The 24,644-nt window shown below is 39.6% G+C and overlaps 1 protein-coding gene across 5 annotated transcripts in view; it reads left to right on the top strand.

Annotated features, from left to right (window-relative positions):
• Positions 1 to 21,978, top strand: part of LOC105495064 (sterol carrier protein 2) — a 125,345-nt gene extending 103,367 nt beyond the window's left edge. For 4 of the 5 annotated variants that reach the window (XM_011764232.3, XM_011764231.3, XM_011764233.3 and 1 more), the window contains 3 exons: positions 8,996 to 9,125; positions 18,245 to 18,324; positions 20,962 to 21,978. In XM_011764232.3, coding sequence (XP_011762534.2) covers positions 8,996 to 9,125; positions 18,245 to 18,324; positions 20,962 to 21,057 — 306 coding nt within the window. In that variant the 3' untranslated portion in view covers positions 21,058 to 21,978. The remainder of the gene's footprint in view (positions 1 to 8,995; positions 9,126 to 18,244; positions 18,325 to 20,961) is intronic. The other variant, XM_011764236.3, reaches the window with a different exon arrangement.
• The last annotated feature ends 2,666 nt before the right edge of the window (positions 21,979 to 24,644 follow it).

Genomic DNA, 24,644 nt, shown 5'->3' with positions numbered 1-24,644 from the left:
TCTTTTTTTTTTTTTTTTTTTGAAACAAAGTCTCGCTCTGTCACCCAGGCTGGAGCTCAGTGGCACAATCTTGGCTCACTGCAACCACCACCTCCTTGGTTCAAGCGATTCTCGTGCCTCAGCCTCCCGAGTAGCTGGGATTACAGGCACGTGCCACCACACCCAGCTAATTTTTTATTTTTAGTAGAGACAGGGTTTCACCATGTTAGCCAGGAGGTCTCTATCTCCTGACCTTGTGATCTGCCTGCCTTGGCCTCCCAAAGTGCTAGGATTACAGGCATAAGCCACTGTGCCTGGCCATTTACCCTGATTTTTAATACATAGTATGTATTCATATGTATTTGTCATAATTTAAATAGCTTCCTGTGATGAATATCAGGTTGTATTTAACATTTTCAAGTAAAACGGTGCTGTAATAAATATCCTTTTGCACTCATATTTAAGTATTTAAGCTATGATCAATTTAATATAAATAAAGGAGGAAAATTGTTGAGTGGTTGGCTATGTGCATTTTGTATATTGATACATATTGCCAAACTACACCAGCAAGAGGGTACTAATTTACAAACATTACCAATTCATGAGAGTGACTATTTTTTCATTTTAAAAAATTTATTTACTTTTATTTTTGTAAAGATGGGGTCTTGCTATGTTGGAGAGTAACTATTTTTACTTCACACCTCTGATACTGTGTTGGCTGGTTTTTAAAAAATCTTTGGGCCGGGCACAGTGACTCACCCCTGTAATCCCAGCATTGTGGGAGGCTGAGGCGGGTGGATCACCTGATATCAGGAGTTCAAGACCAACCTGGCCAACATAGCAAAACCCTGTCTCCGCTAAAAACACAAAAATTAGCCGGGCATGATGGCGCACACCTGTAGTCCCAGCTACTAGGGAGGCTGAGGCAGGAGAATCGCTTGAACCCAGAAGGCAGGGGTTGCAGTGAGCCGAGGTCATGCCACTGCACTCCAGCCTGGGTGACACAGTGAGACTCCACCTCAAAAAAAGTAAAATAAAATAAAATAAAAATAAAAAGTCTTTGCCAACCTAGTAGGAAAAAATATCTCATTGTTTCTTGAACTTCTTTCATTATAAGTGTTCCTATAAAATGAAGTTGCACTCTATAAAGTCTCAGCTTAAAAGTTTTGGTTTTTTAAAATGCTGCCAATATATTCCTGCAGAAGAACACATAGGATAGTTGTGTCTGACAAGTTGCTTCATTTATTTCAACCCTATTCCATCTAAAAAAAAATCAAATAAATTAATGTAGAGACTATCTACTATGAAGTGTGAGGTATGGCAGTATATCAATCATTGAATACTTCATTACTGGGATTAACAAAGTAGAGTGGTTTTTATTTTACAGTATTCTTTTAGCCTTGCAAATGTATGCCTCTTGCTCCATTTTTATTCTTTTCTCTATAACCTCCCTACCAACCTTGTTCCCTTGTTTCTTTCTCCTTCCCACGATTGTCAGTTTCCTAAGTGTTTGCAGCACTAGAAAGTTAAAGTCTTGGAATCTTTTGTCAATTCATGCATTTTCTGCATTAGCAAAGGCAGCCTGGCCAAAGATTTTATTTCCACTTCTGTCTTTGTTAGCAATTCTCCATTGCCCTTCTTTGAATTTTGTCTTAATTTTTTTGTCCCTATTAAGTCTGTGACAGGACCTACTCCTTAACCTTTTGCCTACTCAGAAAAAAGTACTTTTCTTCAAGCAAGGAGGCACTCAGAACTTTCTTAGTACTAATGATCTCCAATTTCACAACTGTATTTTATTTTCCCTTTTAACTCTCTCTCCTCATCAGTTTCCTTACCCTCTCTCACTCCCCTACTTCAATTGAAAATGTTTTATTGTCCAAGGGATGTGATTTTATAAGAGGATCAGTTGTTTCTGAAAAGTAACAGCAAGTGCAAATTATTCTCTTATCTATTTTAAGGAGGTGGGAGGATAAGCAGTAAGGTTATAGGAATTTATCTTCAAGTATGCAGGTAGAATTTCTAAATGTTTGCTGGTGTTTTCCTGCTGTAACTTGTTGGTGTCTGCACATAGCTGTATTCCTGAGGCACTGTGCAAGCAGATGGCATGGATGCACCTGGAAATAATCATTCATGGGCCTCTGGCCCTAAAGGAAGTCTTCCTCTCAGGTGGCCTAGCACACTAATGTTATTAACCCCCTCTCATAGATTATTTCCACAGAACCTTGAGAGAAAAGATTTGAAGGAATGTGAACACTTTGAACTTTCTTCATTTTATGGTGGCAGATACAGCTCTGCTGTCATCGGCTAAAGTTTAGAAATATTGGTGTGACCTACCGTTTCAGTGTGGTATGGTCAAATGAAAGTAGCATTGAATTTGGGATTAAAGCAACCTGGGATTGAGTTCTGGTTGTACTACCCACTAGCCGTATGTCCCTGCCTCTCAGGGAACACAGAGTTTAGTGGGACGAGAGACATGGAAAAATATTTCCAGAAAAAAGTAACATGGGTTTATGTGCAGAGGGCCATCGAAGTATCTGGTGGAGATAGAGACTCCTTCCCAAAAGAGTTAGCATGTGAGCTGAGACTTGAATGAGGAGGTCAGGGGTGGGAGTGGAGGCTAGGAAGAAGTGAGTGTCCTGGGATGGGGTAGGAGTAAGGGCATGGAGGCATACAAGCACATGGCACATAAGTTCATGGAATTCAACATGTTCATGGAATTCAAAGATGAAGAGGAAGAGAAAGTGGCTGGAGTTCAGACAAATATCCTTCAGATCTGAAGACTCTAGGATAATATGTAAAGACAGACTTCATCCTGTTGACTGTGAGGAGTCACCAAGAAGTTCAAGCCTGAGAGTGCCAGATGGATATGTTAGTGTTAGATGTACTACTTGGCAGCAGTATAGAGGAGAAGCATTCTTAATCTTTATGAGCCTCAATTGCTTTTTCTGCTTAATGAGCTAATATTAATGTCTGCCCAACTATTTGTATGGTTTTGTGAAGATTAAAGAAATTATATATACAAAAGTATTAAAAACTTGAAGGCCCCTCAAAATAATTAGTATTGTTGTTAGTAGTTTTTTCTACAGTTAACTTAAAATAATTTAAGTGAGCTCTTTTAAGGGAAGCCAACATAAGAGCATTTCTTTTTCACTTAAAAGAAAAACCTGACAGTCATTTTCGTTTCTTGGTTTAACTAGAAAATACTGGTAGTTAATTTCAGGATACTCATATGTAAGAGATGCCTCCATGACTATTGAGATAAGTAGTCCCTGACTAAATATTTTAGGGCAAAACAAGTGTTTTGTCCTAAGACCTATGTCCAAGATTCCAGGTGGCTCTCAGGGGATCTACCTGTATATAAGAAAAAGGTTGACATACTGGGCACAGTGGCTCATGCCTGTATTCCCAGCACTTTGGGAGGCTGAGGTGGGTGGATCACTTGAGGCCAGGAGTTCAAGACCAGCCTGGCCACATGATGAAACCCCATCTCTACCAAAAATACAAAAAAATTAGCTGCGTGTGGTAGCGTGTGCCTGTAATCCCAGCTACTTATGAGGCTGAGGCAGGAGAATCGCTTGAACCCAGGAGGCAGATGTTGCAGTGAGCCGAGATTGCACCACAGCACTCCAACCTGAGCAAAACTCATCTCAAAAAAAAAAAAGGTTGACATACCCAGTAGGATGACTAAAATAAAAAAAGCCAATAACAATTGTTTGTGAGGATGTGGAGAAATTGGAAACCCACATTAATTGCTGGTAGGATTGTGACATGATGTAGCCACTTTGGGAGTGCCTTAAAAAATTAAACATGACCTTATGACCTAGCAGTTCGACTTCTAGATATGTAACCAAAAGAAATTAGGAGCCTGTGTTCACACAAAAACTTGCACACAATTGTCTGTAGCAGTATTATTCATAATAGGAAAAAATGGAAGCAACCATCAACTGCTGAATACATAAACAAAGTATGTTACACCCATACAATGGAATATTATTTAGCCGTAGAAAGGATTGAAGGAGGCCGGGCACAGTGGCTTATGCCTGTAATCCCAGCACTTTGGGAGGCCGAGGTAGGTGGATCACTCGAGGTCAGGAGTTCGAGACCAGCCAGGCCAACATGGTAAAACCCCATCTCTACTAAAAACACAAAAACTTTTAGTACTTTTTTTGGCACGTGGTGGTGCATGCCTGTAGTCCCAGCTACTTGGGAGGCCGAGGCGGGAGAATCACTTGAACCAAGGAGGAGGAGGTTGCAGTGAGTCAAAACATGCCACTGCACTCCAGCCTGTGTGACAGACTGACTCCATTTCAAAAAAAAAAAAAAAAAAAAAAAAAAAAGGATTGAAAGACTGATCCATGTATGCATCAATGTGGATAAACCTTGGAAACATCATGCTAAGTGAAAGAAGCAGTCACAAATATATTGTGTGATTTCATTTATATGAAATGTCCATAATAAGCAAATCTGTAGATTTGGGAAGTAGATTAGTGGTTGCCAGGGGCTGAGGGGTAGAGGAGACAGGACATGACTGCTAACGGGTGTGAGTTTTTTTGGGGGTTGATAAGAATACTCTAAAATTAGATAGTGGTTTTGGTTGTACAACCTTAAATATACTAAAACAACCACTGAATTGAATACTTTAAAAGCATGAATTTTATAGGATATAAATTATGTCTCAATGCTGTTATAAAACAAAAACACAACAAAAAGAAATAGTAAACTTAGGCCAGGCTCTCTGCATACTTAGAAACAGAGGTTAGTATCTAATGTCAGTTTATGTAAGTTCCTCAGGGGCAGTAATTATTTGAGTATTTCAGGTACTTATCACAGTGCCTGAACATTGTAAACACTTAAGTCTTTCTTAAAATGATTAATATTATGAGGCTGGGCACGGTGGCTCACGCCTGTAATCTCAGCACTTTGGGAGGCTGAGGCGGGTGGATCATGAGGTCAGGAGATCAAGACCATCCTGGCTAACACAGTGAAACCCCGTCTCTACTAAAAATACAAAAAATTAGCTGAGTGTGGCGGCGTGTGCCTGTAGTCCCAGCTACTTGGGAGGCTGAGGCAGGAGAATGGTGTGAACCCGGGAGGCGGAGCTTGCAGTGAGCCGAGATTGTGCCACTGCACTCCAGCCTGGGCGACAGAGTGAGACTCTGTCTCAAAAAAAAAAAAAAAAAAAATTAATATTATGATACCAAAAGGAAGAATTTTGTGTGTAAATTATTGCAAATATGTAAGGCCGAAATAAAGAAGATAGGAAATAAAAGCTATTAGAAATTAAAGAGAACTCAACAGGTAGCCAGTTCCAAAATAAACATTAGAAGATTAGTATATTTTCTATATATTTGCAATAACCTAGCCATAAAATGTAATGCAAAGATGTGTTATTAACAAAAACAATATAAAATACCTAAGAATAAACTTATCAAGAAATGTACAGAAGTCTATGTTGGGAAAAAAAAAGACAACATTTTCCCAAAGGACATTAAAGAAAAGGTGAAGGTTTACTATATTCATGGATGGGAAGACTTAATATTGTAAAGATACTACCTCTCCCCTAAACAGATCTGTATATTTTATGTAACCCCATCCAACTCCAACAACATTTTGTGAGAAGAACTAAGTGATTGTAAAGTACATATAAAGGAAAATGTGTCCAAAAAAAAAATACAAAATAACCAAGAATATTTGGTAGAGAGGAATTATAATTGAGATTTGCTGTGTCAAAGAGTAAAGTGTATTATAAAGCTATAATATTAGCACAGAAATAGCAGCTAGATCATATAATAAAACATCATCAACAAAATGCTAACATTCATTGAGTATGCTGTGTGTTGTGGGTATTTACATAATTCTCATACATGTCTGTAAGGGTAGTTACTATTTTATTCCCATTTAACAGATAAGAAAACTGAGATTCATACAAAAATACAAAAAATTAGCTGGGCATGGTGGCAGGCGCCTGTAGTCCCAGCTACTCGGGAGGCTGAGGCAGGAGAATGGCGTGAACCCAGGAGGCGGAGCTTGCAGTGAGCCAATATCACACCACTGCACTCCAGCCTGGGCAACACAGCGAGACTCCATCTCAAAAAAAAGCAAACTGAGATTCAGAAAGCTTTAATAACTTGGCTAACTTGTTGATAACAATCAACAGGGTATTGGTTAAATAAAATATGGTATACTTTTACAATTAAAGACTATATGTGACCATTTAAAGTTATGTAGAATATTAGTGACACAGTAATTAGGATAATTATATTAAACAAAAAAGTAGATTATAAAACAATATGATCCCATTTAAGATATATATATATAAAGGTTTATATATGACATATGTATACTATATTTTATTTAATCGGTGCCCTGTTAATTGTTATTCAGGCTTATGCTAACTTCTGGCTTTTATCACAGTGCTATGAATAACATTCTCATATCTAAATATTTTTACAGAGCCTCATTTATTTAAGGGTAAATACCTAGAATTAAACTTTGCTAATTAAGAACACCAAATCTAGGTATCAAAATAGGTTTGAATTCTTGCTCTTCCTTGTACTTCTACAAACCTAGCCAAGTTATTAGACCTTCCTGAATATATATGTATATAATATATATATAGCATATATATCATATATAAATCTTATATATATATCTTAAGTGGGATCATATTGTTTTGTAATCTACTTTTTCTGTTTAATATAATTAAACAGATCCCATTTAAGAGACATATATATATAATCTTTTCTGTTTGATATAATTAGATCCCATGTAAGATACATATATATATAATCTTCTCTGTTTAATATAAACAGATTCCATTTAAAAGATATATATCTTAAATGAGATCATATTTTGTAATCTACTTATTCTGTTTACAGAAAGATTCTTGTTTTTGGTACAAAACTCATTTTTTTTCTCTGCATATATATGTATCAAAAATGATTTTCTTTGAGTGATAAAATTATGAATGATTTTGGCCGGGTGCTGTAGCTCACGCCTGTAATCCTAGCACTTTGGGAGGCTGAGGCAGGTGGATCACTTGAGGTCAGGAGTTCGAGACCATCTGGCCAACGTAGTGAAACCCTGTCTCTACTAAAAATACGAGAAATTAGCTGGGCATAGTGGCACGTGCTGTAGTCCCAGCTGCACGGGAGGCTGAGGCAAGAGAATCGCTCGAACCCAGGAGGCAGAGGTTGCAGTGAGGCAAGATCGCGCTACTGCACTCCAGCCTGGGTGACAGGGCAAGACTGTCTAAAAAATAATAATATAATAAATTACAAATGATTTGTATTTTCTTCTTGTTTGTTGATATTTTCTAATTTTTCCACAGTGAAATAAATATTCCTTCTCTAAAAATTTTTTTTCAATAAAATTATTATGTTGCTTTTGTTTTTTTTAAACAAGATATGTGAGGTTGTTGTCATTCTTTCATTATTCACCCTGCCAGCTGGCTTAGCTGCTCCTCTGTGCTCCTGCAGTCCCGTGTTTCCCTTGATCCCAGTGTATTGTCGTAGTGATTATAGCGTATTGTTATTACTTACTTTTCTGACTCCTATTTCTATATACTTGGTGCCTGTAACAATATTTGGCTCAATAAATGCTTCAGGAAGGAAAGACTGGGAATGAAAGGAAAAAAAAGAGGAAGTGAGGGAGAAGGGAAACCCCCTTGCAGAGATATAGGTCTAAGGTTTTTTTTTCTGTATTTAGGCAGCTTCTTTCCCCAATATCCAAAAGCAAGTGGTGGATGGTATATTACTCATATAATTCTTTATACTGATAGAGAAAATGAGTTGAACAACAAGAACAAAAAAGGCCTTGATTTCAGAACCACTTGTCTTTAAGTCCTGATTGCGAGGAACCAAAAATATATGTAAGGCTAGCTGTGGTAGCTAACCCCTGTAACCCAGCACTTTGAGAGGCTGAGGCAGGAAGATTGTTTGAGCCCAGGAGTTTGAGACCAGCCTGGGCAGCATACAGAGATTCTGTCTCTATACACATACACACACATACACACACACACACAGATCCAGATCCTGTCTCTACACACACACATAAACACACACACACATTCAATTAACCAGTTGTGGTGGCACATGCTTGTAGTCCCAACTACTTGGGGGAGGCTGAAGTATAAGGATTGCCTGAGCGCTGGAGATTTACCCTGCAGTGAGCCCTGATTGTGCCACTGCCCTCCAGCCTGGGTGACAGAGTGAGACCTTGTCTCAAAAAAAAAAAAAGAAAATAAAACAATATATATATAAAATTTATATGTGTTTATATAGATACCATTTATATGCTTATATATATGTCATTTATATGTATGTGTATACACACACAGAGAGAGAAGGGAAGGTGGGGATCTTTACATTTAGAAATGCCAGAGTGAATCTTTCCCAAATTATTGGAACATATGAGGGCTATTTTGGCAGAAAATGCTGCCCTGTCCCTCCTTCCCTTTTAGATACCAGTTGTATCTAAAAAGGCCTTTTTGGTTTTTTTTTGAGACAAGGTTTTGCTTTGTTGCCCAGGCTGGAGTGCAGTGACATGATCATAGCTCACCATAACCTCAAACTCCTGGGCTCAAGTGATACTCCCATTTCAGCCTCCTGAGTAAGTGGGACCACAGGCATGCACCACTATGCTTAGTTAATTTTTTAATTTTTAGTGGAGACCAGATCTCACTATGCTGCCCAGGCTGGCCTTCAATTCTTGGGCTCAAGTGATCCCCCTACCTCTGCCTCCCAAAGTGCTGGGATTACAGGAATGATCACCATGGCTGGTTTTACAGCTAGCCTTACATATATTCCACATTTATTTTTAATAAAAGACTTGGCAGATGTGGGAGTTGTTGCCTGCTTGCCTTTCAGACTTTTCTGGGTAAAAGATCATAAAGGACCTTGGGGACTGCTCCCTGGCCCAGATACTCATATCATGTATCTATTTAAACATGAATTTGCTTGAGGAGAAAGCCAGAGAAATGGACTTAATGTAACCCCAGTGTTATTTTTCTTTCCAGGAAGGGGAACAGTTTGTGAAGAAAATTGGTGGTATTTTTGCCTTCAAGGTGAAAGATGGCCCTGGGGGTAAAGAGGCCACCTGGGTGGTGGATGTGAAGAATGGCAAAGGATCAGTACTTCCTAACTCAGGTTAGTTTGGGAATGACTTCATTTCTAGGAGCACTGACAAGTTTACAAAGGCTGTCAGCTGGGAAAATGGGGGTCTGCTCTACTGTTCCCCTAAAGGACTGGCTTTTAATGTTAAAGAACCAGTGAATTCCAGGGAACAGGAAGAGGTCAAAGCCACCTCCTCCCAAGGATTTGCAGGCTCCATCACAGAGTTGCCAATCTTAGGCTTTGGAATTAGGCAAACCTGGGTTGGAGTCCCATCCATGCCATTCACATATTCTGACCTTGAACAAGTTATTTAACTTTTCTGAGACTCGGTTTTCTCTTCTGTAAATGGGCTTAATAAATGGCCCCTTTTCATAGGATTGGTATGAAGATTAAGAGGATTCTCTCTTAATTAACCTGTAAAGCACATGGTCCAATGCATGGCTAGTGGCCTTGGAAGACCTGTCTATAGTCACTATTGCCAGTTATCCTCATCCAAATCTTTCTTGAACTCACTCTAGTCAGCTTTTGTCCTCATCGCTATCCCCGGACTGTTCCTGTCAAGGTCACCAGTGACTACCACATTGCTAAATTCAGTGGTTAATTCCCAGCCCTCATAATATTACACTTATACATTTTCCTTGCCTACTGGCTGTTCCTCCTTGGCCTCTCTTGATGGTTTCTTTTTGTCTTCAAATTTCTAAGCATTAGAGTGTTCCAAGGCTCAGTTCTATTTGCCTTAATTCCTTGGGGATCTTATCTAGTCCCATGCTTTAAAACAGTTTCTACACTAATGACTGTCTTTAGCGTGGACCCAGCCACTGAACTACAAGGTGTATATCCAACTGCTTAACTGACAAGTTTACTTGGACACCTAATAGGTATCGCAGAGCTAACATGTGAAACTGAACTCCTGATCTTTCTTCTTCTCCCCTGTAAGTGTGTACTCCTCTTGCTATTATCCCATTCTTGGTAAATTGCTCCTGTGTCCTACTGGTTCCTTGGTCTAAAAACCTTGAAGTCATCTCTGGCCACTTTTTTTCCTCTTACACTCCACAGTTTAACACATCGGCACATCTTGTCCTCCTCTGTAGCCACCACCACCCTGGTCTAAGCCAGCATCATTGTTTTATCTGATCTCCCTACTTCTATTCTTGCCCACTACTCTGCACACCTGCCAGAGTGATCATTTAAAAACTTGCCGAATTGTTACCTTCCTCTGCCCAAAAGCATCCAATAGCTTTGTCTCACTGCAGGTAAAAGCAAAGTTCTTAAAATTGTACTGTATGATCTGGCCCCAGTTTTCACTGTCTTACTATGTATGTCCTTGCTCACTTGGCTCCAGTAACACTGACTTTTTTGCTGTTGCCTGAATGTGGGATTCTCTTGGTTGGGGACTTTTCTACTCTCTGTTCCCTGTCCAGAATTACCTTCTCCCAGGTATCCTTGTGGCCTATTCCCTCCTTTCCTTTGGATCTTTGCTCAAATTTCACCTTCTCAGTGAGCCCCTCCCTAACCACCCTTTTTAAAATCTTACCCCCACAGTGAAACCCCATCTCTACTAAAAATACAAAAAAATTAGCTGGGTGTAGTGGCGAGTGCCTGTAGTTCCAGCTACTCAGGAGGCTGAGGCAGGAGAATGGCGTGAACCTGGGAGGCGGAGCTTGCAGTGAGCCAAGATCACGCAACTGCACTCCAGCCTGGGCAACAGAGCAAGACTACATCTAAAAAAAATATATATATATATATACCCCCATTACCATTCCCTATTGCCCTTTTCTGCCTTATTTTTCTCCATAGCACTTATTACTATCTGATATACCATGTAATATTTTACTTACTTTCTTTTTGTCCATCTCTCTCACTTGAATTGTAAGTTCCTTGAAGACAGAGCTTTTTGTCTGAGGTATACTCTGCATTCCCAGTGCTTAGAATGTACCTGACACATGGTAGGCCTTCAAAAATGAATAATTTAAAAATGGACAACAGAATGAATGAATGGTTCCGAGTAAGCATTCAGTAAGTGGTAGCTGTACTGTACTGTTATGCTTCTCTTGTTGGAGAGAGCCTAGGGTAATTTAGAAACACTATGGATTGGGACCAGCTTTTTGGAGGGCTTAAAATGCCATGATAGGGGCTGGGCAAGGTGGCTCACACCTGTAATCCCAGCACTTTGGGAGGCCGAGGTGGGCAGATCACAAGGTCAGGAGTTCGAGACCAGCCTGGCCAACATGGTGAAACCCCATCTGTACTAAAAATACAAAAAATTAGCTGGGCGTAGTGGTGCATGCCAGTAATCCCAGCTACTTGGGAGGCTGAGGCAGGAGAATTGCTTGAACCCAGGAGGCGGAAGTTGCAGTGAGCCGAGATGGCACCACTGCACTCCAGCCTGGGCAACAGAACAAGACTCTGTCTTGAGAAAAAAAAAAAAAATGCCATGATAGGAACTTTGAAAGTCATTTGGTATATAACCAGTATACCAAAGCTTTTTAATATGCATTAGAGCTTCCTAAATAGAAAAGTGAAGTCAGAGCTGTGTTTTAGAGGATGAAACTGGTACATTAGACCTGATGAATTGAAAGGGGTGAGATCAGAAGCAGAGAGAGCCATCAGGAGGATAGATGTTGCCACTGTCTAAGTGAGCGGAGAGGATGGCCGGCCTTTGTGCAGGCAGTGGGAAAAGTGAATGTTGGGAGAGTAGATGCCAGAGATACTAGAGGTGAAGGTAATGGGACCTGGGAATTGTATGGAAGAAGCATGTCTGTCAAAAATGGTGAAATTTTATTACTGACACATTTTTGAGGGAGGTCCTTTTGGAAAGGACGACATCAGGAGCACAGGTGGAAGCAAGGTTACCTCTAGTGAAAAGGGATGGATGGAAACTTCTTTCTCTGAAAGGGCTGGTAAATATTCAGGGGCATTTTGAGAGGAGAGGAGGTCGGCAAGCTCCTGGAATAGAGTATAGAGCTTGGAGTGTGGAGAAAAAGTGAAGAGTACTGTTTTTTGTTTTTTTTTTGAGACGGAGTCTCGCTCTGTCGCCCAGGCTGGAGTGCAGTGGCGCGATCTCGGCTCACTGCAAGCTCCGCCTCCCGGGTTCACACCATTCTCCTGCCTCAGCCTCCCGAGTAGCTGGGACTACAGGCGCCCACAACCGCGCCCGGCTAATTTTTTGTATTTTTTTTAGTAGAGACGGGGTTTCACCGTGGTCTCGATCTCCTGACCTTGTGATCCGCCCGCCTCGGCCTCCCAAAGTGCTGGGATTACAGGCGTGAGCCACCGCGCCCGGCGAAGAGTACTGTTAATGTGCATGGTTGAATAAGGGATTGATGAGAGATGAATGAAAGAAAAATTGAGCAGTAGTTAGGGCATCTGTCTAGTGTGGGCAGCATGACTTTGTTGTGGAAGGTTCCTGAATTATACAGAGTCCCTTTTTTTCCTTCCAAAATGAATGGGCAAAAAAAATGATCATAACTGCATTCTATGAGCCGCCACTCTAAGGTGGTGTACAAAGGAAAGCTAAAGGCTTTATCTGGATTCCAGCTTTTAGAAATAGAAAGAACTTCAGGAATTATATTCGTGATCTTTTTTTTTTTAATGACTGAAGGTTAATGTTACTTTTGTATTTAGATATGCCCATACTGATATTAAGGTTGTTTTAAAAAAATTTCTCCTTCTCCTCCTATTTTGTTGTTGTTGATTGATAGGGTTGATTTGTTATCAAAGATCATATGCTGATGGAAAGCTGTTGAATGATTTTGGAAAAGCTGTGTTCCCTCCAGATAGGTTCTTGCCATGTTCTTCCCACATTAGGTGCTGTACCCCAGACCCCAAGGGATCTTACCCTGGGGCAGGATAATTTCTGCTGAAACTGACACTTGTTGGCAGCCAAGAGTGGTGCTGAAATACAGACTTACCAAGAAAAGCCATCACTGGAAATTGCCAGCTCCTTTTACATCAACCAACAAATGGCTATTTGTTAGAGATTAGCTACATTAAAGCATTAATAACCTGTCCTAGTTTGAACCGGCATCTTAAGGAGAATTGCTAGTTCATTTGGCATATACATAATGTTAGGGGGTTTGTTTATTTTTAACAAAGTAAGATTTACTTAAATGTATTTTGTAATAGCTTGGTAATGATTATTGAGATGAATATATTATGGATTTTTAGATTTTGTGCATTTTCCATCATCTGTTTTTGCTGCCTGGGTACCTTTTAGTATCTCCTCCACGAGTTCTGCCTTTGCCTCATCTCCTTTGAAACGACTCATATAGCATATATCCAGGAAGCCAGCTTTGATTAATCTAACATAAGATATTATTCCTTCATTCTTTTATTCTGCCCCTTCAGCACCTTGAGTTCTCAACTTTCTCCCTTTATGGGCAGCATGATACAGAAAGCTTCAGGGTCTCCTAACCCCAAGGTACACTAGAAAGAGCATAGCCTTTTAGAAACACCCAAAACTGGGTTCAGATCTAGGCTCTGTCACTTAGAGGGTATATACCTTCCCTGAGTCTAGTGGTCTTATCTAGAATATGATGAGAATAGTTTGTATCCGTAGAATTGTTGTGGGGATTAAATGAGATAAGGAAGATAGAGCACCTAGTAAGTGCTCAGTAAATCATTGTTTCCTCCCCAACCACATATTAAACATTAATTGTGCTTAGACATATAGGTTTGTCTAAGGCTCCCAAAAGGATTTTGAAAACTTGGAAACCATCTGGGATTCATCAAATGCTGATAAATCAGTGAAGGCACAGTTAAAACTGAGCTGTTGAATGTTTACATACTTCCTACAACAAAAGGAAGCAATAGAGCATAGGAATAGGGAGTATGAGCTTTGGCAACAGGAATCTGCATTCAGATGTAGCTCAGCTACTTACTAGCTATGTGGTCTTGGGCAAGTTATTTGGTCCCTCTGACCCTTATAGGATTGTTATAAAGATCAGATGAGACCAGGTATGTTGAAGTGTTCAGCATAGTGAGAGCTCAATAAATGCTGATATTACAGCAGTAGCAGTAGCAGATTTTACTTCCTGAAGCCCCCTTTCAATGACCAAGAGTCCTTTCTTGGACTGTTAGGACCAGGTCCAACGATCTCAGTTTGTTTTTTACCTCGTGCTCTTTGATGTTATATATCTGCAAGAGAACTGGATTTTCTAGGCTGTAAATTTGTTTATTTTTTAAGGATTTAGACCTTTTTTCCAGTTTTAAGAGAAAATTTTGTTAGCAGCTAAGTTAGGATAACCATTGAATCTCAGTCTTTTTAGGGGCAATTCCTGAGTTGTAAGACATAAAATAAAAAATTTTTTTCTATCTTGTTTCAGTTATTTAATAACAGAGGCATACTATGGTTTAACAGTTTATTCTATTTCTTTTTTTTTTTTTGAGATGGAGTCTCACTCTTGTTACCCAGGTTGGAGTGCAATGGTGCGATCTCAGCTCACTGCAACCTCCGCTCCTGGGTTCAAGAGATTCTCCTGCCTCAGCCTCCCAAGTAGCTGGGATTACAGGCACCCGCCACCATGCTCGGCTAATTTGTGTATTTTTAGTAGAGGTAGAGTTTCACCATGTTGGCCAGGCTAGTCTTGAACTCCTGACCTCAGATGATCTGCCCACCTCAGCCTCTCAAAATGCTGGGATTACAGGTGTGAGCCACTGTGCCCGGCTTCTATTCCATCTCTTTTATTAAGGTACAGGTTATCTGATTAGCTATTATGCCATAATTTGATCATCTTTTGAAATTCACATAATCTATTAATTTATTCAACAAATGTTTATTGATTTCCTATGTGTCAAGTACTCTTCAAGGGCCTGTGGATATAGCAGTGATCAACACTGACAAGGGCTCTGCCCCTTGAAGTTTTCATTCTGTTGGACAAATACAGACAGAAAACATATACACATATAAGTAGAGTAGTTTCAGATCAGTGCCCTGTGAATAAAATGTGACTTCATTTCAGGGAGAGGCCAGGTTTAATTTGAGCTAATTCTTAATGAGAGGAGGAGCCTACTGTTAGAATCCTATTGTTATATTAATTGATTGCCTAAAACGTTGACTGCTGAAAATGTTGATTTCTTGGTGAATTTTTCCTTTTGCACTTGAAACCTCTCATTTGGACAAGGTATACACGGCTGATTTAACAATGAGGTATTAGTCTTTGTTGTCCAGTCTTTTTTCCACTATTTCACTTTGATAATAAAATTAATATTTTAAAAGCTTTGTATTATTAAAATTGCATACACTTGATGTAAAAAAAATTAGAAAAGATAGACAAATAAAATGAAGAACTACCCTGCCAAAATTCCACTGTCCAGGTTAGGAATTGGCAAATTATGCCCTGCAGACCTAGCCTACCACCTGTTTTTACGTTTTGTGTTTTGTAAAATTTTTATTGAAGTCTAGCCTGTAGTAAGGGCATAATTCCAGAGTGTACCACATGATGAATGTTGACAAATGAATACACCTCCAAGATTAAGACACAGAATGTTGCCAGCACTCCAGAAGCCTCCCTCCTGCCCGCCTGCTCTCACTATTCACTCCCAAAACGAACCATTATTTCGAATCCTATCACCATAGCTTGATTTTATTTATAGACCAATAACATTTACTCTTTTTTAGGTCTGGCTTTTTTTATTCAACAGCATAAGATTCATTCATATGGTTGCATGTGGCAATAGTTTGTGTTTACTATGCAAATACCCCAGAATTCATTCCTAGTGCATTTGATGTATCTTTGCATTGTTTCAAGTTGGGGGCCTGATGAATAATGTTGTTATGAATATTCTTATAGATGTCTTCTAGTGGACATTTCCGTTGTACTTATTTCCACTGGACATGTACCCAGGGCTAGGTGATAAAGTACAGGATAGCCAAACAGGATTTTCGTGTGGATGTACTATTTTACGTTTCCTTCCACCTTATATGAGAGTTTTAGTTCCTCTGCATTTTTGACGGTACTTGGTACTTGCCAGGTTTTTTTTAAATCAGGCTAATTGATGTACAATTAACAGTAAACAATAAAATCAACCCTTTTCAGATGTATAATTCTGTGAATTTAGACAAATGCATACAGTTGTGTAACTATCACCAGAAATCAAGATATAGACAGACTGTTTCCATTACCCCCAAAAGTGTCCTCATGTCCCTCTATAGTCAGCCCCCTCAGGCCCTTTCAGCCACTAGTTTGATTTCTCTCCCTGTAGTTTTGCTTTCCCTAGGAAGTCATACCCATGAAATCATATAGTATGTAGCTTTTTGAGCCTCCTTCTTTCACTGAAATTTATTCATGTTGTTGCATGGATCATCAAGTGTTTTGTTCTTTTTTGCTGCTGAATGGTTACCCATTCACCAGTTGATGCACATTTGGGTTTTTTCCAGCTTTTGGCAGTTATGAATAAAGCCACTATAAGCATTCACATGCAGGTTTTTGTGTGGACATAAGTTTTCATTTTTCTTTGGTGACTACCTAGGAATAGGATTGCTAGTTCATGTAGTATGTGTATGTTTAGCTTTATGTGAAACTTCCAGAGTGTTTTCCGAAAATGGCTGTATCATTTTACAGTCTTTCTGATACTATGTTGACCTTTCATTTGTTTCACTTCCTCACTAATGCTGGGTATTGCCTTTTTTTTTTCTTTTTTAAATTTCAGCCATTTGTTCTAGTAGGTATGTGGCACTCATCATGATTTTAATGTGAATTTTCTGATGGTTAAGGAAGTGAAGCACTGTTTCATGTGTTTCTTGGCCATTTGGAGATCTTTTATATAATGCCTATATGTGTCATTTGCCCATTTTTATTTTGGATCGTCTAACCTTTTCTAGTTGAGCAGTAGGAGAGTAGGAGTTTTTTGTTTTTTTTTTTCCCATAATCCACTGTACCTTCGACAGGAGTTCTTCATATAGTCTGGATACAAGTTCTTTGTCAGAGATATATGAGTTGCAAGTATCTTCTCCTTCCTCTGACTGCCACCTGTTTAAAATAATTTTATTGGAACACAGCCAACATTTGTTTATATATTATCTATGGCTGCTTTTGCACTAAAGGGCAGAATTGAGTAGTTGTGATAGAGACCTACTGACCTGCAAAGCCTAAAATATTTAGTGTCTGATCCATTACAGAAAGTTTGTTAACCCTCGATCTAGATAACCGTATTCATTTTCTATTACGGTATAACAGGTTGCCACAAACTTAGTAGCTTAAAATAATGCACACATTTATTAGCCCACAGTTACCTTGGATCAGTAGGCTGAGGACAGCTTGGCTGGGTCCTCTGCATAGAGTCACACAAGGCTACAGTCAAGGTGTTGGCCAAGGCTGGGCTCTCATCTGGAGGCTTCACTGGGGAAGGATCCATGTCCAAGTTCATTCAGGTTGTTGGCAGAATTCATTTCCCTGTGGCCTTGGGAATGATAGCTTTCCTCTTTTACTGGCTATAGGCCAGAGCTGGTCCTCAGCTCCTAATGGCCAGTTCCCTGCCACATAGCCCTCTCCATAGGAAGTCCATAACATAGCAGTGAAGTCATTCAGAGTCAGCAGGAGAGCAAGAACAAATCTGCTAGCAAGGTGGAATCATTTAATGTAACAAAATCACAAGAGTGACATCTCATTATCTTTGCCATATTCTGTTAACTAGAAGCAAGTCACAGGTTCTGCTCACACTGGAAGGAAGGGGATGTACATCAGGAGGGTCACCTTAGAGTCTGTCACAGTTACTATTAGTAATATATTGGTGTCTTCAGTTTACAGATGTTTTTCTATATTTATATAGTTGAATTCTGTTTTTAAGCAAAAATGGCATCATACAGTTTATTTTGTAACTGGCATATATAATAATATCACGAATAATGTAACATGAACATTTTTTTATGTCAGTAAATCCAGATCCATGTCATTTCTTATTGTGGTTTATATCATACCTGACTATTTGAATATACCATAATTTATTTAATCAATTCCATCTTGTTAAATATCAGGATTGCTTGTGGTTTGTGTCACATTTTACCAGCTTGCCATAGAAGTATATGTGAGTGCCCATTTCCCCATACTGCCTCAGTGCTGGTTGTAATTCTGTTGCAGTCAGTGGCTTTTGACAAAAATGTATATGTGAAACTGAACACCTCCTTTTCTCCTTCTCCTGTGTATCTGTTTTAGATAAGAAGGCTGACTGCACAATCACAATGGCTGACTCAGACTTCCTGGCTTTAATGACTGGTAAAATGAATCCTCAGTCGGTAAGTATGATGGAGCTTATATCCTGCTAGTAGGTAGGTTTTCAGCCCTTTCTACTCCATCTCCTGACTCAGACTCTAAAGTGCAAAGTGGTCAGACACACAAAACTCTGCAGCGTTCCCCAAACAAGTGACAGATGTCTGTGGAGCAAGCTATGTGCCAGACACTGTCTTGTGTGCTGGAAGTGCCCAGAAGAATAAGAAATAGTTCCCACGCTCAGGGCATCCACAGATCTGGAAAAGAGTCAGTGCAGCCAGAGATCCAAGGTGCCACACCTGACTTGTGGTCAGGGGAGGATGAAGGCAGGAGCAGCCATATCTCTCTGGGCCATCAGGGAGAGCCCCACAGAGGAAGCAGCTCTTAAGTTTAGTGCCCAGGTGGAAAGTAGGAGTGTTCCAGCAGGAGGGAGTGGTGGCATGAACAAAGGCATGACCTTTTACATTCTATTTATTTGCCCATGTTCTTCTTTTTGCCTGACCTGTTCTTACCTGACAAATGATTTGTCTTTCAAAGTTAGCTCAGATGTTATCTCCAAGGACCTCTTTCCAAGTTGCTGCGGAGCTGTAACCAGTCCCTCTCCTGAGCCACGTACTGGACTGCGAGCTTAGTGCCTGTTGTGTTGTGTTAGTCATAATATGCCTCTCTCTCTTCCCTGTTAGACTGTGAGTGTCTCAAAGCATCAAAGCACATCTTATTTGTCTTTATGTTTCCAGAATTTAGCACAGTCTCTGACATTTTTAGGTATTCTGTAAACACCTGTTGGACTAAATTGCATTTGTCTAGAATGTGTTTATGCCTTGTATAGATTTTCCTAGTCCCCAGATTGTCAAGGGTCCTCTTAGATTCTTCAGCTGCAGTGTTGAATGGTCTTGATACAGTGAGCTTTCTGTCAACTTGATATACTGAGCTTTCCATTAAAAAAGAAACTAAGATGTTTCTTTCCAATGTAACTTAATTTTTTTGTTGTCTCAGTCTGGTTTGTTTTAGGTCTTATTCCTGTGGTTCTCTGGTAATTTGCAAGATTGGATAAAACAACTAAATCTCACTCCCACTTGCTTTTTTAAAATGCTTTTTCTAAGTAACCAAGCACATTTTAGTTGATGCCATGGCAAGTGAGATTTGTATCTGTGATGTTTCCGCTGAATACACACCATTGGCACTGACATTTCCACTGAGCTCGCTCCAGAAATCTAGACAGAACAGAGGCCACCAGTATAGGAGCTGGCTGTCATCCTGCTTCCCACCCACTGCACATGCCATGCACAGCTCTGGCAGGCTGTTCAGACTTCACACATGAGCTGCCTTCATTCTCTCAATTTATCTTTGTACTGCCCATTTTGGGGGCAAGGTGTCAGCTTATTTTCCTTCAGCACCTGTTAACACCCAAAGGAATTAAAGATAAAAATAGCAGACCTTTCTATTAATGTGTTAATGGACTTCCCTTATGCTCAGAGGATTTCCGGAGGATTTGACTGGAAATCGTTAAATGCAGTGGAAATTCTAATTTCAGTGTTTGACTCCAGCAGCAAGCATACATGAAGAACACCTAGGGGCCAGACTGAAATCATCTTTATGTATGGACTCTCTAAAGGGTGAAGATTCATGTTTTCTCCATTGTTAGTAAATAAAAAGTGATTTTCTTTGTTAACTTACAAAGGGGAAAGGTGGTGAGTTTCTCCTGTACTACTGGTCTGTATTTTTTAATGATGTTTGTTCAATATATTGTATTCTGAGTCACCTGACCTTTAAGCCATCAGACAGAAGGCTTTGTGCCATATTTAGTTTGTCCAGACAGAGGAGGGGGAAAAAAAAGAATTAGTCACCCCTACCAGGAGGTACAGAAAAAACAGAGCTCCTTACATTCCCATGGATGATATAGAAGAGCTCCTAGCTTCTTAATGTACTGTTAAAAACCTAAGACTACCAGAAACGTTTTTTAAAATCTAGCCCTTCCTTGTTTTAAACATTCAGTTAAAATACTGAGATCATGGCAGGGAAATTATGCTGTGTTCCCAATTTTGCTATTTCTCTTAAGTTTTCCTGGGATTTTGTTACATGGTAAATTTAGCAAACATCATGTGATCTAATCCCAGGCAGTTGTTAAATGGAACAAATTGTGGCTCTGCACTTCAGATTGGTTTGATTCTTCTTATTGAGCCAAAGAGTAACACAAGCACCCCATTCTCAGCAGGCTCTGTGTCCTCTGTAGGGATAAGTCCTTTATCATTGGTGGCATTTCATCCACATGCACGTTAGATTGAACCCCAAGAGTTTCTGTGTTTTTTGTGTATGCTTTTTCTCTCAGCAGCCTGCTAAAAATTTCAGTTAGTATTTCCCACCTACGGGAATGTTTTAAAACAGAATCAGTCTAGTAACCCATTTTGAGGAGGACAGGTAAAAACAGGCTCAATTTCTATGAGAAATTTGGGAAGGCTGCTTCTTTCTGCTGCTCTGCGAAAAGTGTGGCCTTTTCAAATTCTTTTGAAGAATCTGGTTCCAAATCTATTGTAGAAAGCCAAGTTTCATATTTTAGAGAAAGTCATGTGACCTGGATAAATAAATGATCTCAGGGCTAGATAGTATAGAAACATCAGCAATCTTAAAAACACCGAGTAATGAGTTTTCTTTCTTCTTTACAGGCCTTCTTTCAAGGGAAATTGAAAATCACTGGCAACATGGGTCTGGCTATGAAGTTACAGAATCTTCAGCTTCAGCCAGGCAACGCTAAGCTCTAAAGAACTCCCTTTGGCTACTTTGAAAATCAAGATGAGATATATAGATATATATCCATACATTTCATTGTCAGAATTTAGACTGAAACTACACATTGGCAAATAGTGTGGGATAGATTTGTTTTTAAATGGGTGTGACCAATCCTGTTTTTCCTGTGCTCTGGGTGAATAGAGCCTGATGGTAGACTACTGCTTTGCGGAATTGCATACAACTGTGCATTACAAAGTTAATATGGTAATTATGGTCTGGGGTAAAATTGAGTTTCAGAATAAAATTAGGAACAGTAAAATCCAAAGAACTATGTAAACAAAAAAGCTTTTGTTTTGCTTACAAAGTATATTTAAGGATTATTCTGCTGAAGATTCAATTTAAGAGTTTTCCTTGGGAGAACTAAGTAAGAAACACAATGCCAACAGCTGGCCAGTAATTAGTGTTGTGCACTTAATGTCCTTAATCAATTTCTCAATAGTTCTTGAAATTAGTGAGATTAAGAAAAAAGTCTAAACATTTTGCATGTCATGCTATCAGAAACAGTATTTTCTTCCCAAATCAAAAAAAAGAAATATGATCAGAGCTTGCACAGGCTTGTTTTTAAAACAAAAATATTTTTAAAACGGGTTTCCTTCTTGAAAAATCAGTGTATTCGTCATAAAACACTATCATTAAGAATAATTGAACAATAAAGTTTGCTTTGAGATGCACAGTTTTCAAATTATAATCTCACTTCAAATATATAAAGTCCTCGGTCCTTTGTTACAATTTCCTTTTTCATGTAAGTTTAATTATCTGCATTTATCTTTTTTCCTAGTTTTTCTAATACTAATGTTATTTCTTACAATTCAGTGAGATATGGGATAAAATAATGCTTTGAGAAGAATGTTTAATAGAAAATTAAAATAGCTTTTTCTGGCCTCTCTTATTTATATTATGTGTGTTCTTGCTCAGGGTTCTCTAGATAATGCAGAATAAAGAGAAACACTGGGGGATTTATAAACTGAATGTTACCTGGACATAATCACTAGTTTTTGACTGGGGAGGCAGTGTGGTATAATAGAGCACTTGACTAGGAGCCAAGAGACTTGCTTCTCTTAGGCAAATAACTGCCTGCCTGGACCCGTTTGCTAAACTGTTAGGAGATTTAAGTAGATGATCCAAAGGTACCTTCTGCTCTGAATCCCTGTGAGTTTCCTCAGAGCCCAGTAGAATGGTTTGGGAATTATCCAGGCCCCGCCTTGCTGTTGTTGTCATTACTTCACCCAAAGGTGGGCAGAGGTAGAAAACAAGCTGGTTTCATTTGTTTAGGTGATTGGAGCCCTTGCTAATATAGTCAGGACTATGGATCAGGTCTCCTAAGACCATTTAGCTTTGCATGTTCTGTGACCAGCAGAACAGCATTTGGTGGTAGGGCAAGAGGATACGTTAAGCCAATAGAAGTTGATCCCAAGTTCCATAAAATGAATTCAGAACACAGACCTACTTCCTAATCATAGTAGCTTCTTACTCTGAGAAGAAAAAGACTTCAAGAAAAGAGTTTCAACAAAATGTCTGATTTCTCTGTAGTTTGGATTCGCTGCTTCATTCTGTCCTCACTTATCCCACATAACAAGAGATACCGGAAATAGGCTTTAGGATAAACCTCAAAAACAAAAAGGAAAAACAAAAACTGGTTCTCAGGGTAGGAATATGTTCATATAGGATGTAATTTGTGTGCATGATAGAAAAGTACTTAGTGATAAAATAGTTTGATTTTTTTTCCCCTTCTGGTATTATGGTTTGGGGGAAGGAGATTAAGTTTTAATTTGAGTTAAAACTGCCGTTACTAGTTGTGCTGCTTGAAGAGATCAAGTCTCAGTTGCCTGATTGATAAAGTGGAGATACTAATATTGGCCTCCTAGGATTATGAGACGCTAGAGAGATAACACGTAAAGTACCTACAGCAGTTGCTAGTTGAGGGTAGTCATTCAGTACATGTGAGTTCCTTTGCTCTTCTCACCATTAGCAGCACCACTTGCTCCTGGGATATGTGATAATGATGTTTGTAGTGTTATGTCCCACTTCTGGAGTCTTTCATTTGTTCATTTAACAGGTATTTATTGAGTGCCTACCATATATAGAAGGTACAATCTCACCGGAGATACTAGTCAGCTCTTTTTCTCAAGGTGCTTACGTGGGGAAGACAGTCAAAGAGACAATTATTATTGACTATGAAGTGCCCAGCAGGAAATGGTTAGGGTGCTGTGATAAGCAGTCATAGTGAGGGACCTTGATAAAGTAGTTAAAAGAGATGTCTTCGAGGAAGTAATTTTTAAGCTGAGATCTGAAGGTTAAGAAGGAGCAAACCATGCAAAGAACATTGCATGAAAGGGTAGAAACAGGCTTGACTTGTTCCAAAAACTGCGAGGGGGCCAGTCTGAGTGGAATAGTGAGCAGGAAGGACAGGCCGGAGATCAGATTGGATAGATACACAGAAGCTAGTTTCATTGGGATTTGTTCATTATGGTAAGGCTTTTTTTGTATTTCATTCTTAGTGAAGTCAGGAGCTGTTGACAATATAGCTTTACAGGTGTTTATTTCTTAGGCTACATATTCGTCTTGCCATCATATCCTAGGTCTGGAACCCAGACTAATGGAGTAGCCACTACCTGGAACATCATGACCATCATGGCAGATGAAGAGAAAAAGGTGAAGTGCGTGTTGGCTCTTAAAGCTTCTGCCTGAAGTGATACATACCACTTCTGCTCCCATCTCCTTGACCAAAGAAAGTCACATGCCCCACCTAACTTCAGAAACTTAACATGTACCAGAAGGAGAAATTAGAGTTGGAATATAGGTGAAGAGAAATGATGACCACCAGAGGACTGCAAACGGGAATGAAATAATTTAACAGTGTAGCTGGTGTGTGGAGAATGTACTGGTGGCAGAGGGCTGGAGAATGGATGTTGGGGTACAAGAAGATGGCGTCCTGGACTAGGGTGTCAGCAGTAGAGATAGATGTGGAAAAACAGGCAGAAGTAGAGCTGACAGAACTTGGTAACTGAATGTCGGGGGCCAGGGGAAGGGGGCGGTGACAAGAATGACTTCTAGTGACGGGCCAGCCGAATGGTGGATCGTGACTGGACTGGCAGTGAGACAAGCAGGTTTCAGGGGGAGTAGTTGAAATAAGCTCTGCTTTTGAAATGTTAACTTGGAGATGCCTGGGAGATTTGCAAATGGAGATATTGAGGAGACAGTTGGATTTGACAAGCTTAGAGGTGAGGTCAGCTTGGAGATACACACTTGGAAGTCGTGAATATATGGGTTGAATTTAAAGCTACAGGAATGGATATTACCTGGGTTGGGGAAAAGGAAGGTTGGGGTAATCCTTGAGGAACTTCAGCTTTTTGAGGTCTAGTAGAGGAGGGCAAGGGGCCAGAGAGGTAGAGGGAGAACTCCAAGAAGAGAGTATGGCCAAAATGGGAATGACCAACTATGTCACTTGACCCCAATAGAGAGATCAGGTAGGATGATCTCTGAAAAGTGTCTACTTGGTTAAATTTGGTGACATGAAAGTCACTGGTGACCACTGCAAAATCAGTTTCAAAACAAAAAA

Source organism: Macaca nemestrina, chromosome 1 (genome assembly GCF_043159975.1).
Source record: "Macaca nemestrina isolate mMacNem1 chromosome 1, mMacNem.hap1, whole genome shotgun sequence".
NCBI lineage: Eukaryota > Metazoa > Chordata > Mammalia > Primates > Cercopithecidae > Macaca > Macaca nemestrina.
This window is presented reverse-complemented; position numbering and strand designations above follow the sequence as displayed.